Here is a 17280-nt window from a genome sequence, read left to right on the forward strand (position 1 = left end):
AGGTGCGTGTGCTCTCTGTTCGCAGATGGGCTTCCTCATTCCCCATCTCCAACGCCATCGTCGCCAAGAGCACTAGCATAGGGCTGGCGCGATGCTTACACTATCCTCAGCCGCCTCCTCAATTCTACCCCAAGCCCACCTTGTCTTATTATGACAAACCTCCCCCATCACAGCAAGCAGAGGAACCAAGCGAGTTGCGCCCGGGTAATCACACAAAACCGCGGATCGCCCTCATCGTCATCGGCTTTTTCTCCTTCTTATCGCTCTTGTCCTCTTTCCTGTCTCTGCGATCCTTCTTTGCCGCACTTTGACTCACCCCTTTGGAGGATAACCCCCGTCAGCAGCTGTCTCAATCCAAGTCCTCTGGAAGAGAGACCGACTAACCTCGACCGAAAAACCTCTCGGCGAGCGGGCTAGCCTTCCCCGACCTGCCAGGCTCGCAAGGTCCGGCTTGTGATGTCGGGATTGATGTGTTTTGAGAGTCGGATGCGAGTGTTGTTGACGCTGACCTGGCCGGCGGCAATCCCGTGCCTTGGGACCCCCGTTCGGCGGCTTCCGAATCCGAGAACCCCCGCGGCCGGCTTCCTATACCCAGTGGGTTCCTCCCAAGCAGAGAAGATTCGCTGTCAACATCGGCCAGCGAGCCTCCCGCAGAACTCGCCGCCTTCTGCTCCACAATACAACGCATATCCAGCAATGCCGACTCGGCGGCCGTGTATTTCTTCATAAGCGCGTCATACTGTCTTTGTAGCGATGCGTTCTTGGCTCGGAGCGCTGAGATGGTGGTTTCATATGCTGCAGTCACGTCGGCGGCCGCTTTCCTTGGATTCTGCTGCAGCGCCTTGGCTAGCTGCTCTTTCAGCTCCTCGATCTGCGCCCGGTAATGGCTCTCAACTTTGCGCAGTTGCTCCTCCCGTGCAGCAACCTCCTGTTCCACTTGCCGTGCCCTCGCCTCCGCCATGGCGGCCTCTTGCAAAGCGGTCTCCATTTTGGTCTCCTTGCCCTGAAGCTCCCGCTCCGAGGCTGACAGGCGTGCGATCTCTTTTTTGAGCTTCTCAACCATGGCCGTGCTGATGTCCGCCGCTTCAAGATTCTGCTCGGACTGCAGCCTCTTGTCCTCGGCCTCTGCGACGAGTCGGCGCAGGTGCTCGCACTCCGCTCGCGCCTCTTCCAGCTGCCGGCTCAGCTCGCTGCTTTCTGCCCTCCACTTCTTCTGTTCTTCCCGTAATGCCCGCAGCTTGCTTAACAGGTCACTCTCCCACTTCTTGGTCATGCTCCGTCGGTTGTCAAACTCCTTCTTGATCTTTGCCTCGCCTCTCTTGGCCTCGTCGAGCCGCTGCTTCAGGCTGCGATTTGCCATCACCAGATTTTGCGTCTCGGCTTCCGTGGCCGAAACCCTGATTTGTTGCCGCCGTAGCTCGCCCATGTGTATCATGTGCTGTTCTTTGATAAACCTCTCGTACTGCAGGTCGTTGATCAAACGGAGTCTATGATGCTGGAGCAGAGCAATCCGGTCGTCTACCGATATATTGGATCCTTTGTGCGCTGATTCTGAGCGCACTGGTTGTGCTCCTGAGCTCGTTTCTACTGCTCGCTCTTGGGAGTTGAGGACCAGAGATGGCACGCTGTCGTTCGTGTGGTGCTCACGGATTCCACTTCCGCTCATGTTGCTCGAGTGGGCTGTATCCTGAGGTCGACCTTGAGATGTCGACTGACGGGGACTCGGCGGCACAGCTGGGCTGTCATCCTCCCCACCACGGCCCTTGGTCTCGGACGCATCGTTTGCTGATGGTTGGCTAGATTGAGAGCCTCTGCGAGGTGAAGGGCGATCCGCTCGCCCAATGGACATGGAGTCGGTCGACAACGCCGGATTGGAGGGATCCGCACGGGATGGGTTGCCAAGGAGAGCAGAGTCGAGAACTTCTTGGTCGAGGCCGTCGCCCGCGATTGATGAAGCCTGCCCAGGCTGGTTTGGGAGCGGTGTGGCCGGACGTACATGCGCAAAGGTGGATGTATGATCGACCACCAAGGCCATACAGTCAGCGAGAACTCCGTCGGCTTCGCTCTTGATCCAGCGACTGAGGTCTGTTTTCTCGGATTCGATGGTGAGGTGGTAGAAATTCGGGTGTAGCAAATGCTGCTTTCTGAACTGCTCCGACCGGTCCCGGATCTCCATGGCCTGGACGTCGACATCCTCGGCGTTGTTCGCGTGGCGGAGGTACCTCTGGGGTTTGCGGATGTAGTCGAGAAAGTTGATGGGATACAGACCGTATAAAAGAGTAAAGTACTCCGGCAGATACGAAATGGAGTGCCCGTCGTAGTCGGGATCCAGCAAGGAAGTGTCCCAGGGGACTCCACCTCCGGCCTCGTCGTTTCCCGCTCCCAGTTCTGTGTGCTGCTGGGTGAAGTAAGAGCCGCGATCCCAGAACAAGAGGCGAGCGTAAATGTTGAACAGCGTGGGAAGAAAAGGGACCAGCGAGCTCGGTATGAAGGGCAGAATCATGACCAAAGCTATCAGAGCTAGATTAATCGTCGCGGTGGATTCGTCTTTCTGAAGCGAGTGTAAGATGTTTCCGAAGAGGGGCGTCTGTAGAATGAGATGCAGGTGCGGGGGTCCGCTCGCGACGAAAGCGCAGAGAAGACTCAGAGCCGAATTTCTATGTTCTTTCCGAACCACGAAGCTGTTCAGGGCGGTCATGAACCCCTTTGGATCCTTCTTCCCAAATGCCATCAGAGCATCCTTGATCATTTGCTCCTTGAGGTCGGTCGACGGACGGAGATCCGGTTGGGCCTCGCGTACTTCGATCCATCTCGCGATAAGTCGGCTGATGAGCGGCGCCAGACCTTCTTCGCTCCACGCGGCGGGGTCATCGTATTCATCCGCCGAGAGGAGGTCAAGAGTGTGGTCCATCACTTGCCTTGCCAAGCCCTTCTCCCGGCCGACATGGTCCAGGACGGGGTCTAGCAGTGTGTCCCACCACTTGAAGACCTTTGCTGGTGTCTGGAAGGCCGGACGAAGTTGCCGCAGAACCGTAAGGAAGGCGACATATTTTTCGGGGTGGCCTTGCACCGCTTTCTCCCAAATGACCTTCAGCTCATCGCCTAGTCGCTCACCGGCTCCCTCATTAGACCTTTCGTGCTTCTCTAGATAGGCCGCAATGATGCTGTTGATTTCAACAGAAAGGGGGAGCGTTGGCGCCTGAAAGAAGCCGCCGAGTGCTTTCGCGAAGTCCTTCGAAGACCTGTAGTCCGTATTTGAGAGTGAATGGTCAGCAAACCCGAAGAGCGGCACCAGGGCACGTTGCAACCCGACGAAGCTGCAGGTCCGACGAGGCGTAAGAGCGGCTGGCAGCTTACCCGGATGAAGTCATCCTGATCGACACGAGGCGCGGGTCATTGGAGAGAGATACTTGGCGGGAAGGGAGGACCAAGGTTGGATGTTGCTCTGGCTTCAAGCGGGAATGCGGTCATCGATCCCGTTGCCACCGCGACTGGGCACACTGATCTCGCCCCAATGTCAAAGCCGGGTGTCGTTTTGACCTTTGCGTAGCTTTTTACGCGGCGCACTTCATCATCTGACAAGGTAGCAGAGCTTTCCCACTTCCTTGGTGTGCGTTCCTGCAGCCCTCATCGAGCTTATCGATTGCGCCCCACCATGTGACCGAGCGCGAGGCTGGCAACTTGTCACTTCACCTCTGTCGCATGGTCAGTGCGCAAAACCCCGCACTGCATACACTACATAGTATCCGTACTCCGTAGTAAGTCAATTACTGCAAGTAGAAAGGTGGGGCTTAACCCCAGATGCCCAGTGGGTCCGGATCGTCTGACGCATGGTCCGATATGGCAAGTCTGGGTCGCGGTCCTGCCATTGACTGCCCCTCTTTGGCGGGGCTCCCTTGACAGCTCTCTCGTGACCAGCCTGGTCGAGTTCCTTCCCTTCCAGTGCCAGTCGAGATACAAAACGCTCTGTATCCCGTACCTGAGCAGCTTTGGGCACACTTTCCCAATTCACACCACTTCTTCCCCAGCTGGTCCCAAACTCTACTTCCTCGTTTCCATCCTGCAAAGTTGGTTGCTACCCTGGCTAACACCTTTTGAACGTCCCACCGCACCTCCTATCAACCTAGGGGCGCAACATCATTGGATTGCCTTTTCTCTCAACTGCACCCTTCACGTTGCCAAAGATGGCCAGTAAGACGTCCGCAGTGGCAGGAGATGACCCAATTGAGGTGCTCTTTGCCCTGCATCATAAGTTCAACCTCGTGGATTTCGCCGGACCCCTTCAGATCCTGACTTCTGCCCTGAACGATGCTGAGGATTCTGGTATGTTGCCGTCACTCGCCCTTTTCTTCAACCCCGCAACTGCCCCGCAGGCGATCAGCGACCAAGGGAAATTTGGGCGCACACACATAATTCTCCAGATGCAAGAGCTGACCTGACCCGTCTCTGGTGGAACAGGTTCTAAGGCCTTTGAGGTCACCATTGCAAGCGGCGAGACGAATGTGCTCTCCGAGCAGGGCGTCATAATCAACTCCCAGTGCACCTGGAAGGAGGCCTACGAGCGTCTCAACGACTTTGACGTCGTCATCGTTGTCGGTGGCAACACTCAAGAGATCTTGGACAAGAAGGAGGAGCCTCTCAACCTCATCTCGGCATATGCGGAGCTGCAGAAGAATGACCCGAGCCGCGAGCGCACGTTGCTGTCCGTGTGCACGGGCTCTCTGTTCCTGGCGCAACAGGGCATCCTCTCCGGCCTCTCTGCCACCACCCACCCAGACTACATCACTAAGATTGAAAATATGTGCAGCCAGAACGTCGTCCGGGGCTTGGGTGACCACACCGACATCATAGAAGATGCTCGCTACGTGGTAAACAATCTGCGTTTCGACCTCGGCGACGAGGACGAGAACCCCTACATCCGGCGCAAGTCGGACGCTAGCCGTCCAACTAACGCCCGGTAAGTATCTGAAAGAGCCGCCAGCGCCGCCTACCAGAGCACACACTAACGCCGCCGTAGGAAGGGGTCGATGTCCTTCAAGGCCGCCTCTAGAAGAGAGTCGGTTGCCCGACGCGCCGCAATGCGTCTCGGTGGTCTCCGTGTCATCACGAGTGGCGGAGTAGCGGCAGGCATGGATGCGGCTCTGTACCTCGTTAGCATCTTGGTGTCGGCGGAGTCCGCCAACGAGGTCGCCCGCGACATGCAGTTGACTTGGACTAAAGGCGTTGTGGTTGATGGGCTTGATGTGTAAAATAAACTTGGCGTTAACCCGCGACGTTGGGCGTCGTGCAGCGACTAGAACCGGCAGCGTCAATGTTAGGATTACGGTACCAGGGTAGAAAACAGGATGATAAATGGCCATTTTATGTCGGACCTAACGGATGTTGCTCATTGGAGATGAGATGCAATGCTTTGGATTAGCCAAGTCAATGTAGCTTACCAATACGCACTAATGTAATCCGTATGTACATACGTACGGAAGTATGCACAAGTAATCCGTACTGAGGTTATCCCTACACAGAGTGCCCAAAAGTTAGTGTCCCCACGGCGGCGGAGCCCTTGGCAAAGGCACGCCCCCCCACCACCTGACAACGGTCCGGCAGGCCTCGTGTCAATCGCGGAAAATCTACACTGCATCTCAGCATCTCACCGCGACGCCGACCGACCATTTGGTGAAAGCGTTCCCATCCATCTCCGTCGCCAAACTGGGGTACCACGACGCCAACCACGGATTTGGCAACCATGGCAACTCCTGTCGCAGCCGCTACTGAGGCAGTAGCCCAACAAGTACCGCGCCGATTCGGCACCAAGCAGATTTTCCTGTAAGAATAACCCCGTCTCCCGAGCCGATGAAGTTGCGTGCAAGATGCTGACGTTTCCAACTTTTTGTCCAGGCCGAACCATGTCATTGCCTTCATCCGCCCCAAGCCGAAGCAACCGCCAAACCTAGCGACATTTGCCGTGCCGCTGCAGTTCAACAAGCTCGACCTGCGCGACTACCTGTATCATGTCTACAACGTCGAGGTGACTTCGGTGCGCTCATTCGTCAACCAGCCCTTGCCGAGACGGAAGTTCCAAACCACTGGGAAATGGTACCGACCACGCTCGAAGAAGATGATGATTGCCGAGCTTGTGAAGCCGTTTGTCTGGCCAGACCCTCCCAAGCATGAGGATCTGAAGGAGTTCGACATCGACGTGTTCGAGACTCTAGACAAGGAGAGATCGGATCACCTGGACTTCCAGAGAGATCCGACCAAGATTCCCCTGCGAACCAAGACTCCGACACCCATTGATCGTCGGGCGCTGAGGAAGGATGCTGCCAAGATTCTGGAAACAGGGGAGTGGTCGAGTGGGAGACTGGACGACGGCGAGTGGACGGAGGTGGAGAAGGACGTAAAGATCTAAATCGGTGAGGAGGACGTAAGGATTCAGGTTCAGAGAGAAAAATGTTGGAATCTGTGAGCAGGCGATGAAACAAAACGGACTGGTGGTTGGGGGAAGCTCCCAGAGCGGCACTGTCACGATAGAAGTCATGGCGCGATAAACGAGGCGGCGCCGTGGGATGTATTATATACCATGCTCTAGACACGCAACAAAAGCCGTAAATGTAGGACTATTACAATCATGTTGTTGCCCACCTCGCCGTCATCCCCATTTCCCCTCCACCCAGCACTCTCTTCGCTGGAACAACAAAACTTCATCCCCCCAGGCCCACCAGCCGGCCGTCAGATTCCTCGCAAAGACCTCGAGCGCCTCGTAGCGCTCCGGCAACAGCTCCTCGAACAGCCCCCTCAAGTTCGGCTTCCGCGAATGGACATCCGGCACCGCGGCAATCACCTTGCCCTCGACCGGCCCGGTCCTGCTCCCTCCCTCGCCAGCCGCGGTCCTCTTCCTCGCAATCAGCAACCGCTCCCACGGCTTCCTCCACGCCGACCCCACCGGCACCACCGGCTCGCCGCCCGCCGTGATCTTGAGCCAAGTCCACTCCCCGACCGGCTCGACGTCCCACTCGGAAAACAACCCCCTGCCTCCCCCCCCGCCGCCGGTCCCCAGCAGCAGGTCGGCGAACCGCGCGGCGTTGGTCACCCACACGGCCACCAGCCCGCCGGGCGAGAGGCGCGACGCCACGGGGACCTGCCGCAGCAGGGCGCGTACGGACGACAGGTCGGGCGCCGGGCGGTAGGCGCCGGCGCCGGCGCGCTTGCGCTTGGCGGAGCGGTTGGGCCAGGGCGGGTCGAGGAGGATGAGATCGAACCTCAGGTCGGACGGGAGGTCGGCGGCGGCGGCGGCGGCGGCAGCGGAAGGGATCGGACGGCTCCCGCCTGGGGTGGAGGAGGCTGTGTTGGTTGGGATTGGGATGGTGCCGAGGAGCGGGTGGGAGTTGGGGGGTAGGTGATAGAGACGGTGATCGAAAGGGGCTGGGGGAGTATCGCCATCCGTTGATGACGGCGGTGGCTGTGGCTGTGGCGGTGATAATGATGGTGAATCCGTTGTTGTTGGGCCTGCTGCGGGAGCTTGGGCTTCTTCTTCTTCTTCTGTTGGTTTCTGTTTGGGTGACGACGTTACGCGTGGGAGGCACCAGAGCCCTTCATGTGACGCTCTGATCTCCTCAAGAGCTGATTCGACCGCCGCCTGGGTCATCAGGTCCGCTATTTGCGCGGACGGCGACGTGGTCGGGGGTTCGGAGCTGCCCCTCTTCGGCTCCGGCGTCGGGAACGGAGATGCCGGGGGCAACGCCGAAACTAGCCTGCGGAGCGTCGCTGGTGGTCTGCCATTGTTGGCGGCCAGCTCGCTGGAGGGGATCTGGGCCTCCTCAATTGACCGCACCAGGTCCAGTAAGATTACTGTTTTACGGTCGTTTTGCCAGAGGACGCTGGACGTGGCCATCTGATCGTCGGGTCCCCCCCCCCTTTCTTCTGACTGTTACGACCTGGAACATCCCGCCCCCCGCAGAATGGCGCAGAATCCGGGGAGCGGATCGAGCTTGCCAAGAGCAACTGGTCAACGGGGGAATATGTGGGCCCCGAAGCGGTCGCGTGAGCCATGGCTGGCCCGCTCTTGCTAGGCATTTCAGGGTCTTTGTGGGCGCAAAGTCGGGGTGTCGGTAATCTTCGGCTTGTGGAGGCGGGGCCCGGCCAGATGCTAAAAGCTCGCTTCTGGCCAGCCAGAGATGACGTTTTGGGTGTGCATTTCCGGAAATTTGGCTCCTGGGCCTCTCGCATCCCCCAACTTCGCGCCGGCAGCTCTGCCGTTCTCTCTAACCACGAGCATCGGTGTTGAACGCGCAGGTCCCCTCTGAGAGATCTGCCTCGCACAAACGGCAAGATCGATTCGAGACCGAATTCGCGCCTGCGCGATATGCGCCTATAGCGTGCTGCTCCGACTTTTCCGAACTCCTTGGAACGTGCCACATACCAAAGACTGCGTCGCAGCGCTTCCGGAGAGGGAGTCAGCACCCGGGCGCTCATGAGTGCCCATGCCTCCACGGCGGGGGTCATGCCCTCGCATCGACCAAGAGATGTTGCCGATGTGTCACGGGCGCCGATAGCCCCGAGGAAGGAGCCGGCTGTTTGTCCGACAGATGACGAGGCACAAGTCCCGCGCAAGACGTCCAAGGACAAGCAGAGTTTTGACTACCTGTGGAAGTCTGGTGTTGCAGGTGGCATGGCGGGTTCCGCGGTAAGTTGCCTGGTGGCTACACGGCATTCCGCATCGGCGGCGATGCTAACCGGCGCGCGCAGGCCAAGACAATAGTCGCACCGCTCGACCGGGTCAAGATTCTCTTCCAGTCCCACAATCCGCACTTTGTCAAGTATACAGGGTCGTGGTATGGCGTAGGAGGAGCGATCAAGGAGATTTATCATCAAGATGGACCTTTTGGTCTCTTCAGAGGACACTCGGCTACTCTATTGAGGATATTTCCGTATGCGGCCATCAAGTTCCTTGCATACGAGCAAATACGGGCTCTTGTGATTCCTCACAAGGACAAGGAGACGCCAATACGACGGCTAATGAGCGGCGCGCTGGCGGGCATGACGTCCGTCTTCTTCACTTACCCACTGGAGGTGATCAGGGTCCGGCTTGCATTTGAGACGAGGAAGGAGGGCCGCTCGTCGCTGCGCTCAATATGCAAGCAGATATATCACGAGGGCCAGTACCGGAAAGCCGCGCTTCCCGCAGCTGATGCGGCCAGTGCCTCAGCATCAGCAGTTCGCAGCGCGGCGACGGCTGTGGCAGCGCCCGTGCCGGGCTTGGCCAACTTCTACCGTGGCTTCTCCCCAACTCTCCTCGGCATGATCCCCTACGCCGGCACGTCCTTCCTCACCCATGATACCGCAGGCGATTTGCTCCGCCACCCGACGATCGCCCAATTCACGACGCTGCCCAAGCCAGACAACCACACGCCCGGCAAACCTGCGCCGCTCCGTTACTGGGCCGAACTCCTCGCGGGCGGCATTGCGGGGATGGTATCGCAGACGGCATCGTACCCGTTGGAGGTGATCAGGCGGCGGATGCAAGTCGGCGGGGCCGTCGGGGACGGACGCCGATTGCGTATCGGCGAGACGGCGAGACTGATCATGCGCGAGCGCGGCATCCGAGGTTTCTTTGTGGGACTGACGATTGGCTATGCCAAGGTGGTGCCCATGGCGGCGGCGGCCTTCTACACGTACGAGCGGCTGAAGATGGTGTTTGGCATTTAGATTTCGGTTGGTATATTGGCATCAACACATGAACGGCGTTCTGGGCGGCTCTCTGTGTAAACCTGGACCCTGATGTGGGTTAAGCGTGGTTTCAATTATTAGATTCCTAAAGGAACTGTATGGGGAGAGGGGGAGGGAGGGGGAGGGGGGGGAGATCATGGAATCATCACATTGGGGGAAGGAAACAGCACTATATCAATTTTTGTCGATGTTGTCGGGTCGATCCTGCGAGCACTTTTGAATTATTCAAAGGAAGCAACTTCTCCGTGCTCCGCCTGCTTTCATTGAATCGTGCTTTGACCCATAGAGGAAATTATTTTCCAGAGACTTAAACCTGTGTCATTTCCTGATACGCTGAGGAAGCTGCAATTGGCAAGCCAACAGAGTCACCGTTTGCCTAAGGTAGATGACTCCTACACACCTGATCTCAAGTACAGCAGCATCTACAGGCCCATTCGGCACGCGTGTACAGACACAAACGTCTCTCACGGCCTAAACCGCTCTAGGCTAACATCAGAAGACATCTTCTAGCGCATTAGCTACCGTGAACCCCGCGACACCCATTCTTGATTTACAGCCCAATCCAACGATGGGAACGGTAGGCAACAATGGGAGGAATAAGCTCGAAGGGAGGGCCGGTGCCGAGGAGGGCCAACATCTTCACCAGGAACAGAAACGTTCCAAACAGCGACAATCTGCCCCTATTGCCCAGCGATGTCAGAAGAAGAAAAAGCAGCCGGCGCACTCGGGCCTGGAGGACCACAACCAGCACGTCGCGGACCCGCTCGCGCACTTCCTCGCCATCCCCTGGGCGGCCAGGCTGCTCACGGGCCCGGCGACCTTCGGCATCGTGGTACCGGACCGGCGCCCGCTGGCCTCGGGCGACAAGCGGCTCGTGAGGAGCGTCCTGAACGGCGCGGGCACGGTGCGGGCCTGCGTGACGTTCTTTATGAAGCTGCCGGCGCACGGAGAAGAAAAGGGAAACGACGAGTATAAGGACAAGGACAAGGACAGGGAGGAGGAGGAGGAGGAGGAAGAGTGGTGGTGTGCGGGATCCGAGCCGCGCCGTGGTGGCCATGACGACAACGGCGGCGGCACTAGATCGTTGCTACCATTGTCCAGGAGCACTGCGCTCCTGCGGAGCGGGGGCCCCCGGGACGGCGAGGACCCCGAGAGACCGTTCCTGCTATTCAATGCGCTCCTGGATCTGGGCGAGGACCTGTGCGGGTACAAGGGCATGATGCATGGCGGTGCGCTGGCGGTAATTCTGGACGAGACAATGTGCGCCGCGGCGGATAATCAGAGTCGTGAGTTTACCTTTTCTTTCCTCCTCCTTTCCCTCCTCCTCCTCCTCCTCCTCCTTCTCCTTCTTCTTCCGCTGCTACAACTACCACTACTACTTTGATGTGTTTGGTTTGGCCTGATCATCAATCATTACGCGCTCTTCCGAGTTGTCCAGAGGCACGAGGTCCCGAGAGAACGGCAAGCTGACTCGCCTTGTGCAAGCAGGTTGTGCATTCACGGCGACGATGTCAATCAGCTTCCTGAGGCCTGTCAAGCTGCCAGGCCCTGTGATCGTCAGATCGAGGGTCGTCAAGAAGCAGGGGCGCAAGATCCATGTGAGGGGGGCGATTGAAGACGGTGAAGGTCAGTTGTAGAATGTTGGACGAGATATATGTATATCAAGAGCGCAGCTAACCAATGCCTGGCTAGGTAACGTTCTGGCGGAGAGTGAGGCAGTGCTGGTAGACAAGACACCGTCGATGGCGGGCAAACTGTGAACGGAGATGGTGTTAGGTTTATACACTGCGGATAATGACTTAGGTAGCGTTAGTATGCAAGGTACACTAAGAGGCGGTGTTGTGGGATGAAAAGCAGTAGGTATAGGGAATAAGGCCGATAAAAATGTCCAAGGATTATTCCGCATTACTAGCGGTTTACTACTCAAGAGAAGTTTGGAGACAGAACAGCGATGGAGTTTGTACCTAGTTAATGCTTGATACGAAACAGCGAAAGCAACAACGGAAGGCATTGGTTGACCAGCCAGCCAGCGGCTGCTTCTCGTCGACAAGTCCACCGCTCCTGATTGGCTGTGCGTGTTGACCGCCCCGCCTAAACCATACACTACAATGTGCGGCTTTCCCTTGGCGATTTACTACTACTCCGTACGGAGGTACCTAACTGCCAACCCCTGCCTCATGAAATATTCCAGACGCGATCGCTTCACTGAGGCGCGTCTCACCGAAAATCTGCAGCCTCGTCACTGATCCGCCCCAAAACATCGCGCAACAGGCTCCTTGGCTTCATGTGCCAGAAATTGAAATGAGCAATGGGCACCAAAAAAGGAACGGCGGCAACCGGGAAACGGGCAAGATTGCAGAATGAGGAGGACCAGTCGTCGGCAGTGAAAAGGCAGCGAACCAAATCTTCAGAGCAAACGGACGACCAGGAAACCAAACCATTGACCGGCACTTCTAGCGCACAATCAGGACTTGGCCGCATTCGGGCTTCCCGACTTGCAAAGGAGTCATCGGAAGACGCGTACGAAGTTCCTGCCTCGGAAGAGGAGCCTCCAAGGCCGCCGCGACCGAGGCAGGTCCTTCCGCGGACCAACGGCGAAACACGGGTTGGAAAAGGCAAATCTTCTTCCAGCAGCCAGAAGAGCAGCGTCTATGATGTGCCGGACTCCGACGAGGACGAGCTCGCCAGTGCTGCTGTGGCGCCGCGCCCGAGGCGCCAAAAGCCAGACAGCGCAGCTCCCGGGGCGGACAAGATTGAGCCGGCCTCGGCCGCTACAGGTCAGGAAGCCGGGAAGAAGAAGCGCGGTCGTCCCAGGAAGCGGGATCGCGAGGCGATCGCCACGGCCCAGGTCGCGGAGGTCTCGACTACCGCAAGGCCAGCTCAGCGAACTCGCCGGCCAGCTGGCCGCGGCAGCCCACCCACCCACTTGCCCGCAGAAGGAACTGCGGAGTCGGATGGACGTGTGGAGGTCACGAACGGGTTAGTTGAGACGAGGGTCGGAGCAAAAGCCGCGGCAGATGTGAAGCTGGGCGGAGACGCTGCGGTGCCCAAGGGCATCTTAACCCCACGGGGAAGGAAGAGGGCGTTGGACGGACCACAAAAGAACGTCTCCTTTAAGAATCAGACGGATGATGACCAAGCACGCGCCAGGTTAGCTGCTGCGTCCCCGTCCAAGTCGGCCAGGAAACGGCGCGAGGCAGCGGAAGCGATGGACGAGTTGCAGGTCGGCGATCCTCAAGATGACGAGGAAGAATCTCCGGGCGATGAGCGTGGGGAAGAAGAGGAGGAGGAGGACGACGACGACGAAGTCTGCGCTATCTGCTCCAAGCCCGACTCGGAACCGCCCAACGAGATTGTGTTTTGTGACAACTGCGACATGCCCGTGCACCAAGAGTGCTACGGACTTGCCGAGATTCCGGAAGGCGACTGGATCTGCCGCAACTGCTCGCAGGATGACGCCACCAAGTCTAACATAGACGCTACAGGCCAGGTGAAGACCACTGTGGTTCCACGGGAGGAGCAACGTCCAGACATACCCAACTTTGAACAACACCTTCGCTCGATGCAGCGGGTGTTGCTGGATCGCTGCACCGGCAAGCGCCGGATCAAGCTTCGTGGACAGGACGAAGCATACAACAAGGCCTATCAGCTCGTGGAGCAGACAGTGGTGGCAGGCGAGGGCAATTCCATGATGGTGATCGGAGCCCGGGGGTGTGGCAAGACTACAGTAGGTTGACCAAGCCATGTCTTGTCGGGTCGCGAAGCTAAAGAGACCCGCAGTTGGTCGAATCCATCATCGACGAACTGTCAAGGAAGCACCAAGATCAGTTCCACGTTGTCCGGCTGAGCGGGTTTATCCACACAGACGATAAGTTGGCCCTGAGGGAAATATGGCGGCAGCTTGGCAAGGAGATGGATGTCGAAGACGAGCTGGTCAACAAGGTAGGCCCGTCCGAGTCCGAAGTCTGCGTTTGTTCCTGACTGACAACACCTCGCAGACCACGAACTACGCCGACACCATGGCCTCCCTGCTCGCTCTGCTATCGCATCCCTCCGAGATTGCAGAAGCTCCGGAGGGTGTAACTTCTAGATCCATCGTTTTCGTGATCGACGAATTCGATCTCTTTGCGACGCACGCCCGGCAAACGCTCCTTTACAACCTCTTCGATATCGCGCAGGCTCGCAAGGCGCCGATCGCGGTGCTGGGCCTGACAACGAGGTTCGACGTGGTAGAAAGTCTCGAGAAGCGAGTCAAGAGTCGATTCAGCCATAGATACGTCTACTTGTCGCTGCCAAAGAGCCTCCCGGCGTACTGGGACGTGTGCAGGCAAGGACTCACCGTCGACAAGGAGGACATGGCCCGGGAGGGTATCGACCAGGAACTGAAGGGTCACGACGCCTTTTGGGACTGGTGGAATAACAAGATTGACGTAAGCCCCCCCCCCCCCTTTTTTCCCCCGCTCCCTCTTTTCCTCTCCTTGTAGCTTTCCGATTTGCCCTCTGTTCTGACCAGTCGGTAGTCCCTTCGCAAATCGCAGAGCTTCACAGACCTCCTTGAATCGCACTATTATAGCTCGAAATCGGTCTCGGCTTTTTTGATGGCATGCATCCTGCCGCTCGCGATGCTCTCTCCGGCGGCGCCATCATTGCAAATCCCCATGGCTGCTGGACTCGACGTGTCCCTGGAGCCGCCAGACTCCAAGCTGCACCTGCTTGGGTCGCTCTCGGACTTGGACCTCTCGATGCTCATCGCCGCCGCGCGGCTGGACATTGTGGCGCACACCGACACGGTCAACTTCGCCATGGCCTACGACGAATACACGTCGCTCATGGGCAGGCAGCGAGTGCAGTCGGCGAGTTCCGGGATGCTCGCTCTCGGGGGCGGAGCGCGGGTATGGGGCCGCGGTACCGCAGGGATGGCGTGGGAACGCTTGGCTGCGCTCGGCCTGCTCGTTCCCGCTGCAGCGGGCGGCAGGGGCACTGCCGGTCTGGGAGGCTTGGACGCCAAGATGTGGAAGGTGGACGTCGCACTCGAGGAGATTCCGGCCGCGGTCAAGTTGAACGCGGTCCTGGCGCGGTGGTGCAGAGAGATCTGATCCCCCTCCCGGGGAGACTTGTCTTTGCATTCACATACAATAATACACAGTACTGTACGGATTACTGTACATTGAATACGCCAGCGACATCTGTCCGAATTGTGGGATGCGAAACCCCGTCCTGTCGACCAGCATATCTCAATCCTTCGGTGGCTGCGACTTCGTTATTAGCGACGTGGGACGAGCAGCGATCTTCCAAAAGCTTCAGGGTTGTTAGCGGGCTTTTCTTGCGCCCCGTTCTTGGTTAGGGGTCCAATCGCGAGTCCGGCTGCATTAGACGGACTGTCCGGGATCCGGCCCCCCAGGAGTGCTATTTTCGGGTGCACCGCCATGCTTGACCGCCCCTTAACCCACGTGGCCGGGTAACATCGCAACAGCCAAGCCCATGACCCAACCTGCAAGGGGAGGTAGGGGAGGTGCGCCACGCCCAGCAACAACCGGGGTGCACCTGGTGCGCCGAGTTCTGCATTTTGCTCAATCGTGTAAGCTGACGCGCACGCGGGTCAGCCGCCGGGGCGATGCTGCTTCCCTCGGGCCAGGGGGGGCAAGTCATCCGGTTCACGTCGTCTACGGATACTAGTATATGCAATACAATACAATAACTACAGCCTTCGACTACTCGGTTCGCCAACGCGCTTCTGCAGGTCTCAAGAGCCTCCACCTCGACGTGCTGGGTCAACAATCTCGCGATCCCGTCACTTTGCAACGTTGCCAGCAATGTCGAAGCGGACGGTTTTTACCACAGTAACGCCGCTCCCGGCCGGCATCTCGCGTCAGATCGTCCTCGATTTCCTCCACGATCACCAGGAGATGATAGACTTGAACCCTCTAGTCAAGGAACGCCACCCGATTCCGCCGCCGAGCCACGCTTCGGCCGACGAATACCGCTGCCAGTGGTACTCTTTGACGGACAAGATCTCTTACTTCCCCGGCGTGGCCGGCGATGTCACCTACACTTGCGCTTTTAACGATCTGCCAACCGGCCTTGAGACCCACTGCTATGCGCCGGCTGGCCTAAGTTAGTTCTCTCGCTTCCCATCGCTATAGCGCGAACGCCGCAAGTGTTCTAACAATCCCGGAGCAATCCGCGACAAATGGACCGTCGGCGGCTCTCTCCCAGGGGAGCCCCCGCAGCCTGTCGAGCTGGGCCTCCAGGTGCCCCAGACGGGCCTTTACCTCCGCGAGGACGTCGACATGCGCTGCAATGTCGTCATGACGGGCTTCGTGAAGAAGACGCTCAAAAAATCCCATGCGGCCCTAGCTGAGCGGCTCAAGATCAGAGCCGAGATTGCGAGTACTGCCAGCAGCAACACCAGGAGCTGGACAGGTAGCGACAGCGCCAGCGCCACCACTCCCGAGCCGAGCAGCTCTGCAACCACGGAGAGTAGTGGGTTGAGCAGCAGCAGCAGCAGCAGCAGCAGCAGCAGCCAGTGGTATTATAATAACAATCCCGCGGCAGCCGAGCTCGCGAGTCGGTCCCCTTCCGCCGCATCTTCGGTGTCTCTGTACAGTGTCCACAGCAGCTCATTCCGATCCGAAGCAGCGAGCAGTTTAGGTATAAGCCCGAATTCGCCGGTCTCAGGTGCGCCGGCGACATACGGTGACCATCACCGCCACCAAACACAGCCATCAAGCCAATACGTGGCGCAGCCGAAGCATCATCATCATCATCAGCAGCAGCATCACGCAGTGCAGTCGTCGGCTCCTCCCGAGCCGCTCCCGGAACCAGTGTCCGTTACCTACCCAGCGCCAGCACCACCCATACAAGCACCAGCCACGCCGTTTCTCCGCACTCCCGAAGCCGACTGGCCGCTGAAGCACCCTGTGCCCTCTTGTCAACAGCACCAGCAGCAGCAGCAGCAGCGACCCCGCCCCCGGCCCCAAACGCACCTCTTCGTCCAAGCATATCGGCCTCCTTCTCGGGCCGACCACGCCGAACAGCGCCAGAACGAAAACAGAGACGACCCTGCCGTCAGACCGGGCGGCGACGGCGGCGGCGGCGGCGGCGGCGGCGGCGGTAGTAAGCCTAGTAGTAGTAGTAGTAGCAGCAGCCCCGGCGGCAAGCTGTCGGGCGACGCCCTCTGGCAGGCCCTGGGCGGGGGGCGGCCTGGCGCTGCTGTTACTGCTGTTACAGTTGTTGCTGCTACGAGGCATAATCGGGCGATCTCAGACGCGGCGTTCGAGTACAACAGCAACAGCAGCAACAGCAGCAACAGCAACAACAGCAACATCAGCAGCAACAACTACAATGGTCTCCGCGCGATGGCGAGGACGAGGGCGAGGGCGTCGAGCCAGGGGCAGCAGGAGTATCATCGTCGGGGTCGGGAAGGCGGCGGCGGCGGCGGTGGTGGTGGTGGTGGTGGCAGCAGCGGCGCCTTGCGGTATTATGACGAAGAGCACCCGGATTATCCGCACTTGAGCCCGTACGAGGAGGAGGAGGAGCAAGGCGAGAGTCAGGATCGGA

At 58.6% G+C, this 17280-nt stretch overlaps 8 protein-coding genes across 8 annotated transcripts; 6 read left to right on the forward strand and 2 right to left on the reverse strand.

Annotated features, from left to right (window-relative positions):
* Window positions 1-138: 138 nt before the first annotated feature.
* On the reverse strand, window positions 139-3636 carry MYCTH_2298921 (uncharacterized protein). The gene is made up of 3 exons (XM_003660461.1): window positions 3358-3636; window positions 385-3242; window positions 139-305 (listed from the first exon to the last, which is right to left on the reverse strand). The coding sequence occupies exons 1-3, from the start codon at window positions 3369-3371 to the stop codon at window positions 238-240; spliced, it is 2940 nt and encodes a 979-aa protein (XP_003660509.1). The 5' UTR covers window positions 3372-3636; the 3' UTR covers window positions 139-237.
* A 230-nt stretch (window positions 3637-3866) lies between these two features.
* Window positions 3867-5526, forward strand: MYCTH_2298922 (uncharacterized protein). Its single transcript, XM_003660462.1, has 3 exons — window positions 3867-4323; window positions 4459-4957; window positions 5018-5526. Exons 1-3 carry the CDS (start codon window positions 4185-4187, stop codon window positions 5247-5249), a joined length of 870 nt encoding a protein of 289 aa, XP_003660510.1. The 5' UTR covers window positions 3867-4184; the 3' UTR covers window positions 5250-5526.
* Window positions 5527-5687: 161 nt separating this feature from the next.
* MYCTH_2086470 (uncharacterized protein) lies at window positions 5688-6622 on the forward strand. The gene is made up of 2 exons (XM_003660463.1): window positions 5688-5820; window positions 5893-6622. The coding sequence occupies exons 1-2, from the start codon at window positions 5741-5743 to the stop codon at window positions 6401-6403; spliced, it is 591 nt and encodes a 196-aa protein (XP_003660511.1). The 5' UTR covers window positions 5688-5740; the 3' UTR covers window positions 6404-6622.
* Window positions 6623-6643: 21 nt separating this feature from the next.
* Window positions 6644-7885, reverse strand: MYCTH_37752 (uncharacterized protein; the record flags this gene model as incomplete). The annotated part of the gene is made up of 3 exons (XM_003660464.1): window positions 6644-7253; window positions 7312-7416; window positions 7557-7885. 3 exons carry the CDS (start codon window positions 7883-7885, stop codon window positions 6644-6646), a joined length of 1044 nt encoding a protein of 347 aa, XP_003660512.1.
* A 253-nt stretch (window positions 7886-8138) lies between these two features.
* On the forward strand, window positions 8139-9833 carry MYCTH_2298926 (uncharacterized protein). The gene is made up of 2 exons (XM_003660465.1): window positions 8139-8677; window positions 8740-9833. Exons 1-2 carry the CDS (start codon window positions 8495-8497, stop codon window positions 9697-9699), a joined length of 1143 nt encoding a protein of 380 aa, XP_003660513.1. The 5' UTR covers window positions 8139-8494; the 3' UTR covers window positions 9700-9833.
* A 455-nt stretch (window positions 9834-10288) lies between these two features.
* On the forward strand, window positions 10289-11357 carry MYCTH_2053582 (uncharacterized protein; the record flags this gene model as incomplete). The annotated part of the gene is made up of 3 exons (XM_003660466.1): window positions 10289-10689; window positions 10801-11003; window positions 11206-11357. The coding sequence occupies 3 exons, from the start codon at window positions 10289-10291 to the stop codon at window positions 11355-11357; spliced, it is 756 nt and encodes a 251-aa protein (XP_003660514.1).
* Window positions 11358-11877: 520 nt separating this feature from the next.
* MYCTH_2298927 (uncharacterized protein) lies at window positions 11878-15175 on the forward strand. The gene is made up of 4 exons (XM_003660467.1): window positions 11878-13447; window positions 13501-13662; window positions 13719-14150; window positions 14241-15175. Exons 1-4 carry the CDS (start codon window positions 12029-12031, stop codon window positions 14814-14816), a joined length of 2589 nt encoding a protein of 862 aa, XP_003660515.1. The 5' UTR covers window positions 11878-12028; the 3' UTR covers window positions 14817-15175.
* MYCTH_2298928 (uncharacterized protein) lies at window positions 15176-15925 on the forward strand. Its single transcript, XM_003660468.1, has one exon. It carries the CDS (start codon window positions 15534-15536, stop codon window positions 15837-15839), a length of 306 nt encoding a protein of 101 aa, XP_003660516.1. The 5' UTR covers window positions 15176-15533; the 3' UTR covers window positions 15840-15925.
* The last annotated feature ends 1355 nt before the right edge of the window (window positions 15926-17280 follow it).

This window comes from Thermothelomyces thermophilus, chromosome 1, assembly GCF_000226095.1.
Source record: "Thermothelomyces thermophilus ATCC 42464 chromosome 1, complete sequence".
In the NCBI taxonomy this organism is placed as follows: domain Eukaryota; kingdom Fungi; phylum Ascomycota; class Sordariomycetes; order Sordariales; family Chaetomiaceae; genus Thermothelomyces; species Thermothelomyces thermophilus.

What these genes read in the sequence shown, in the direction of transcription:
- MYCTH_2298928 (XM_003660468.1), top strand. Translation starts at nt 15,534, where the DNA reads ATGTCGAAGCGGACGGTTTTTACCACAGTAACGCCGCTCCCGGCCGGC.
- MYCTH_2298922 (XM_003660462.1), top strand. Translation starts at nt 4,185, where the DNA reads ATGGCCAGTAAGACGTCCGCAGTGGCAGGAGATGACCCAATTGAGGTG. An exon ending in GAACGATGCTGAGGATTCTG is followed by an intron (nt 4,324 to 4,458) that starts GTATGTTGCCGT and finishes CTGGTGGAACAG; the next exon opens with GTTCTAAGGCCTTTGAGGTC. An exon ending in AGCCGTCCAACTAACGCCCG is followed by an intron (nt 4,958 to 5,017) that starts GTAAGTATCTGA and finishes ACGCCGCCGTAG; the next exon opens with GAAGGGGTCGATGTCCTTCA.
- MYCTH_2298927 (XM_003660467.1), top strand. Translation starts at nt 12,029, where the DNA reads ATGGGCACCAAAAAAGGAACGGCGGCAACCGGGAAACGGGCAAGATTG. An exon ending in AAGACGAGCTGGTCAACAAG is followed by an intron (nt 13,663 to 13,718) that starts GTAGGCCCGTCC and finishes AACACCTCGCAG; the next exon opens with ACCACGAACTACGCCGACAC. An exon ending in GGTGGAATAACAAGATTGAC is followed by an intron (nt 14,151 to 14,240) that starts GTAAGCCCCCCC and finishes ACCAGTCGGTAG; the next exon opens with TCCCTTCGCAAATCGCAGAG.
- MYCTH_2298921 (XM_003660461.1), bottom strand. An exon ending in CGAGAGGTTTTTCGGTCGAG is followed by an intron (nt 306 to 384) that starts GTTAGTCGGTCT and finishes GGTGAGTCAAAG; the next exon opens with TGCGGCAAAGAAGGATCGCA.
- MYCTH_2298926 (XM_003660465.1), top strand. Translation starts at nt 8,495, where the DNA reads ATGCCCTCGCATCGACCAAGAGATGTTGCCGATGTGTCACGGGCGCCG. An exon ending in GTGGCATGGCGGGTTCCGCG is followed by an intron (nt 8,678 to 8,739) that starts GTAAGTTGCCTG and finishes CGGCGCGCGCAG; the next exon opens with GCCAAGACAATAGTCGCACC.
- MYCTH_2086470 (XM_003660463.1), top strand. Translation starts at nt 5,741, where the DNA reads ATGGCAACTCCTGTCGCAGCCGCTACTGAGGCAGTAGCCCAACAAGTA. An exon ending in GGCACCAAGCAGATTTTCCT is followed by an intron (nt 5,821 to 5,892) that starts GTAAGAATAACC and finishes CTTTTTGTCCAG; the next exon opens with GCCGAACCATGTCATTGCCT.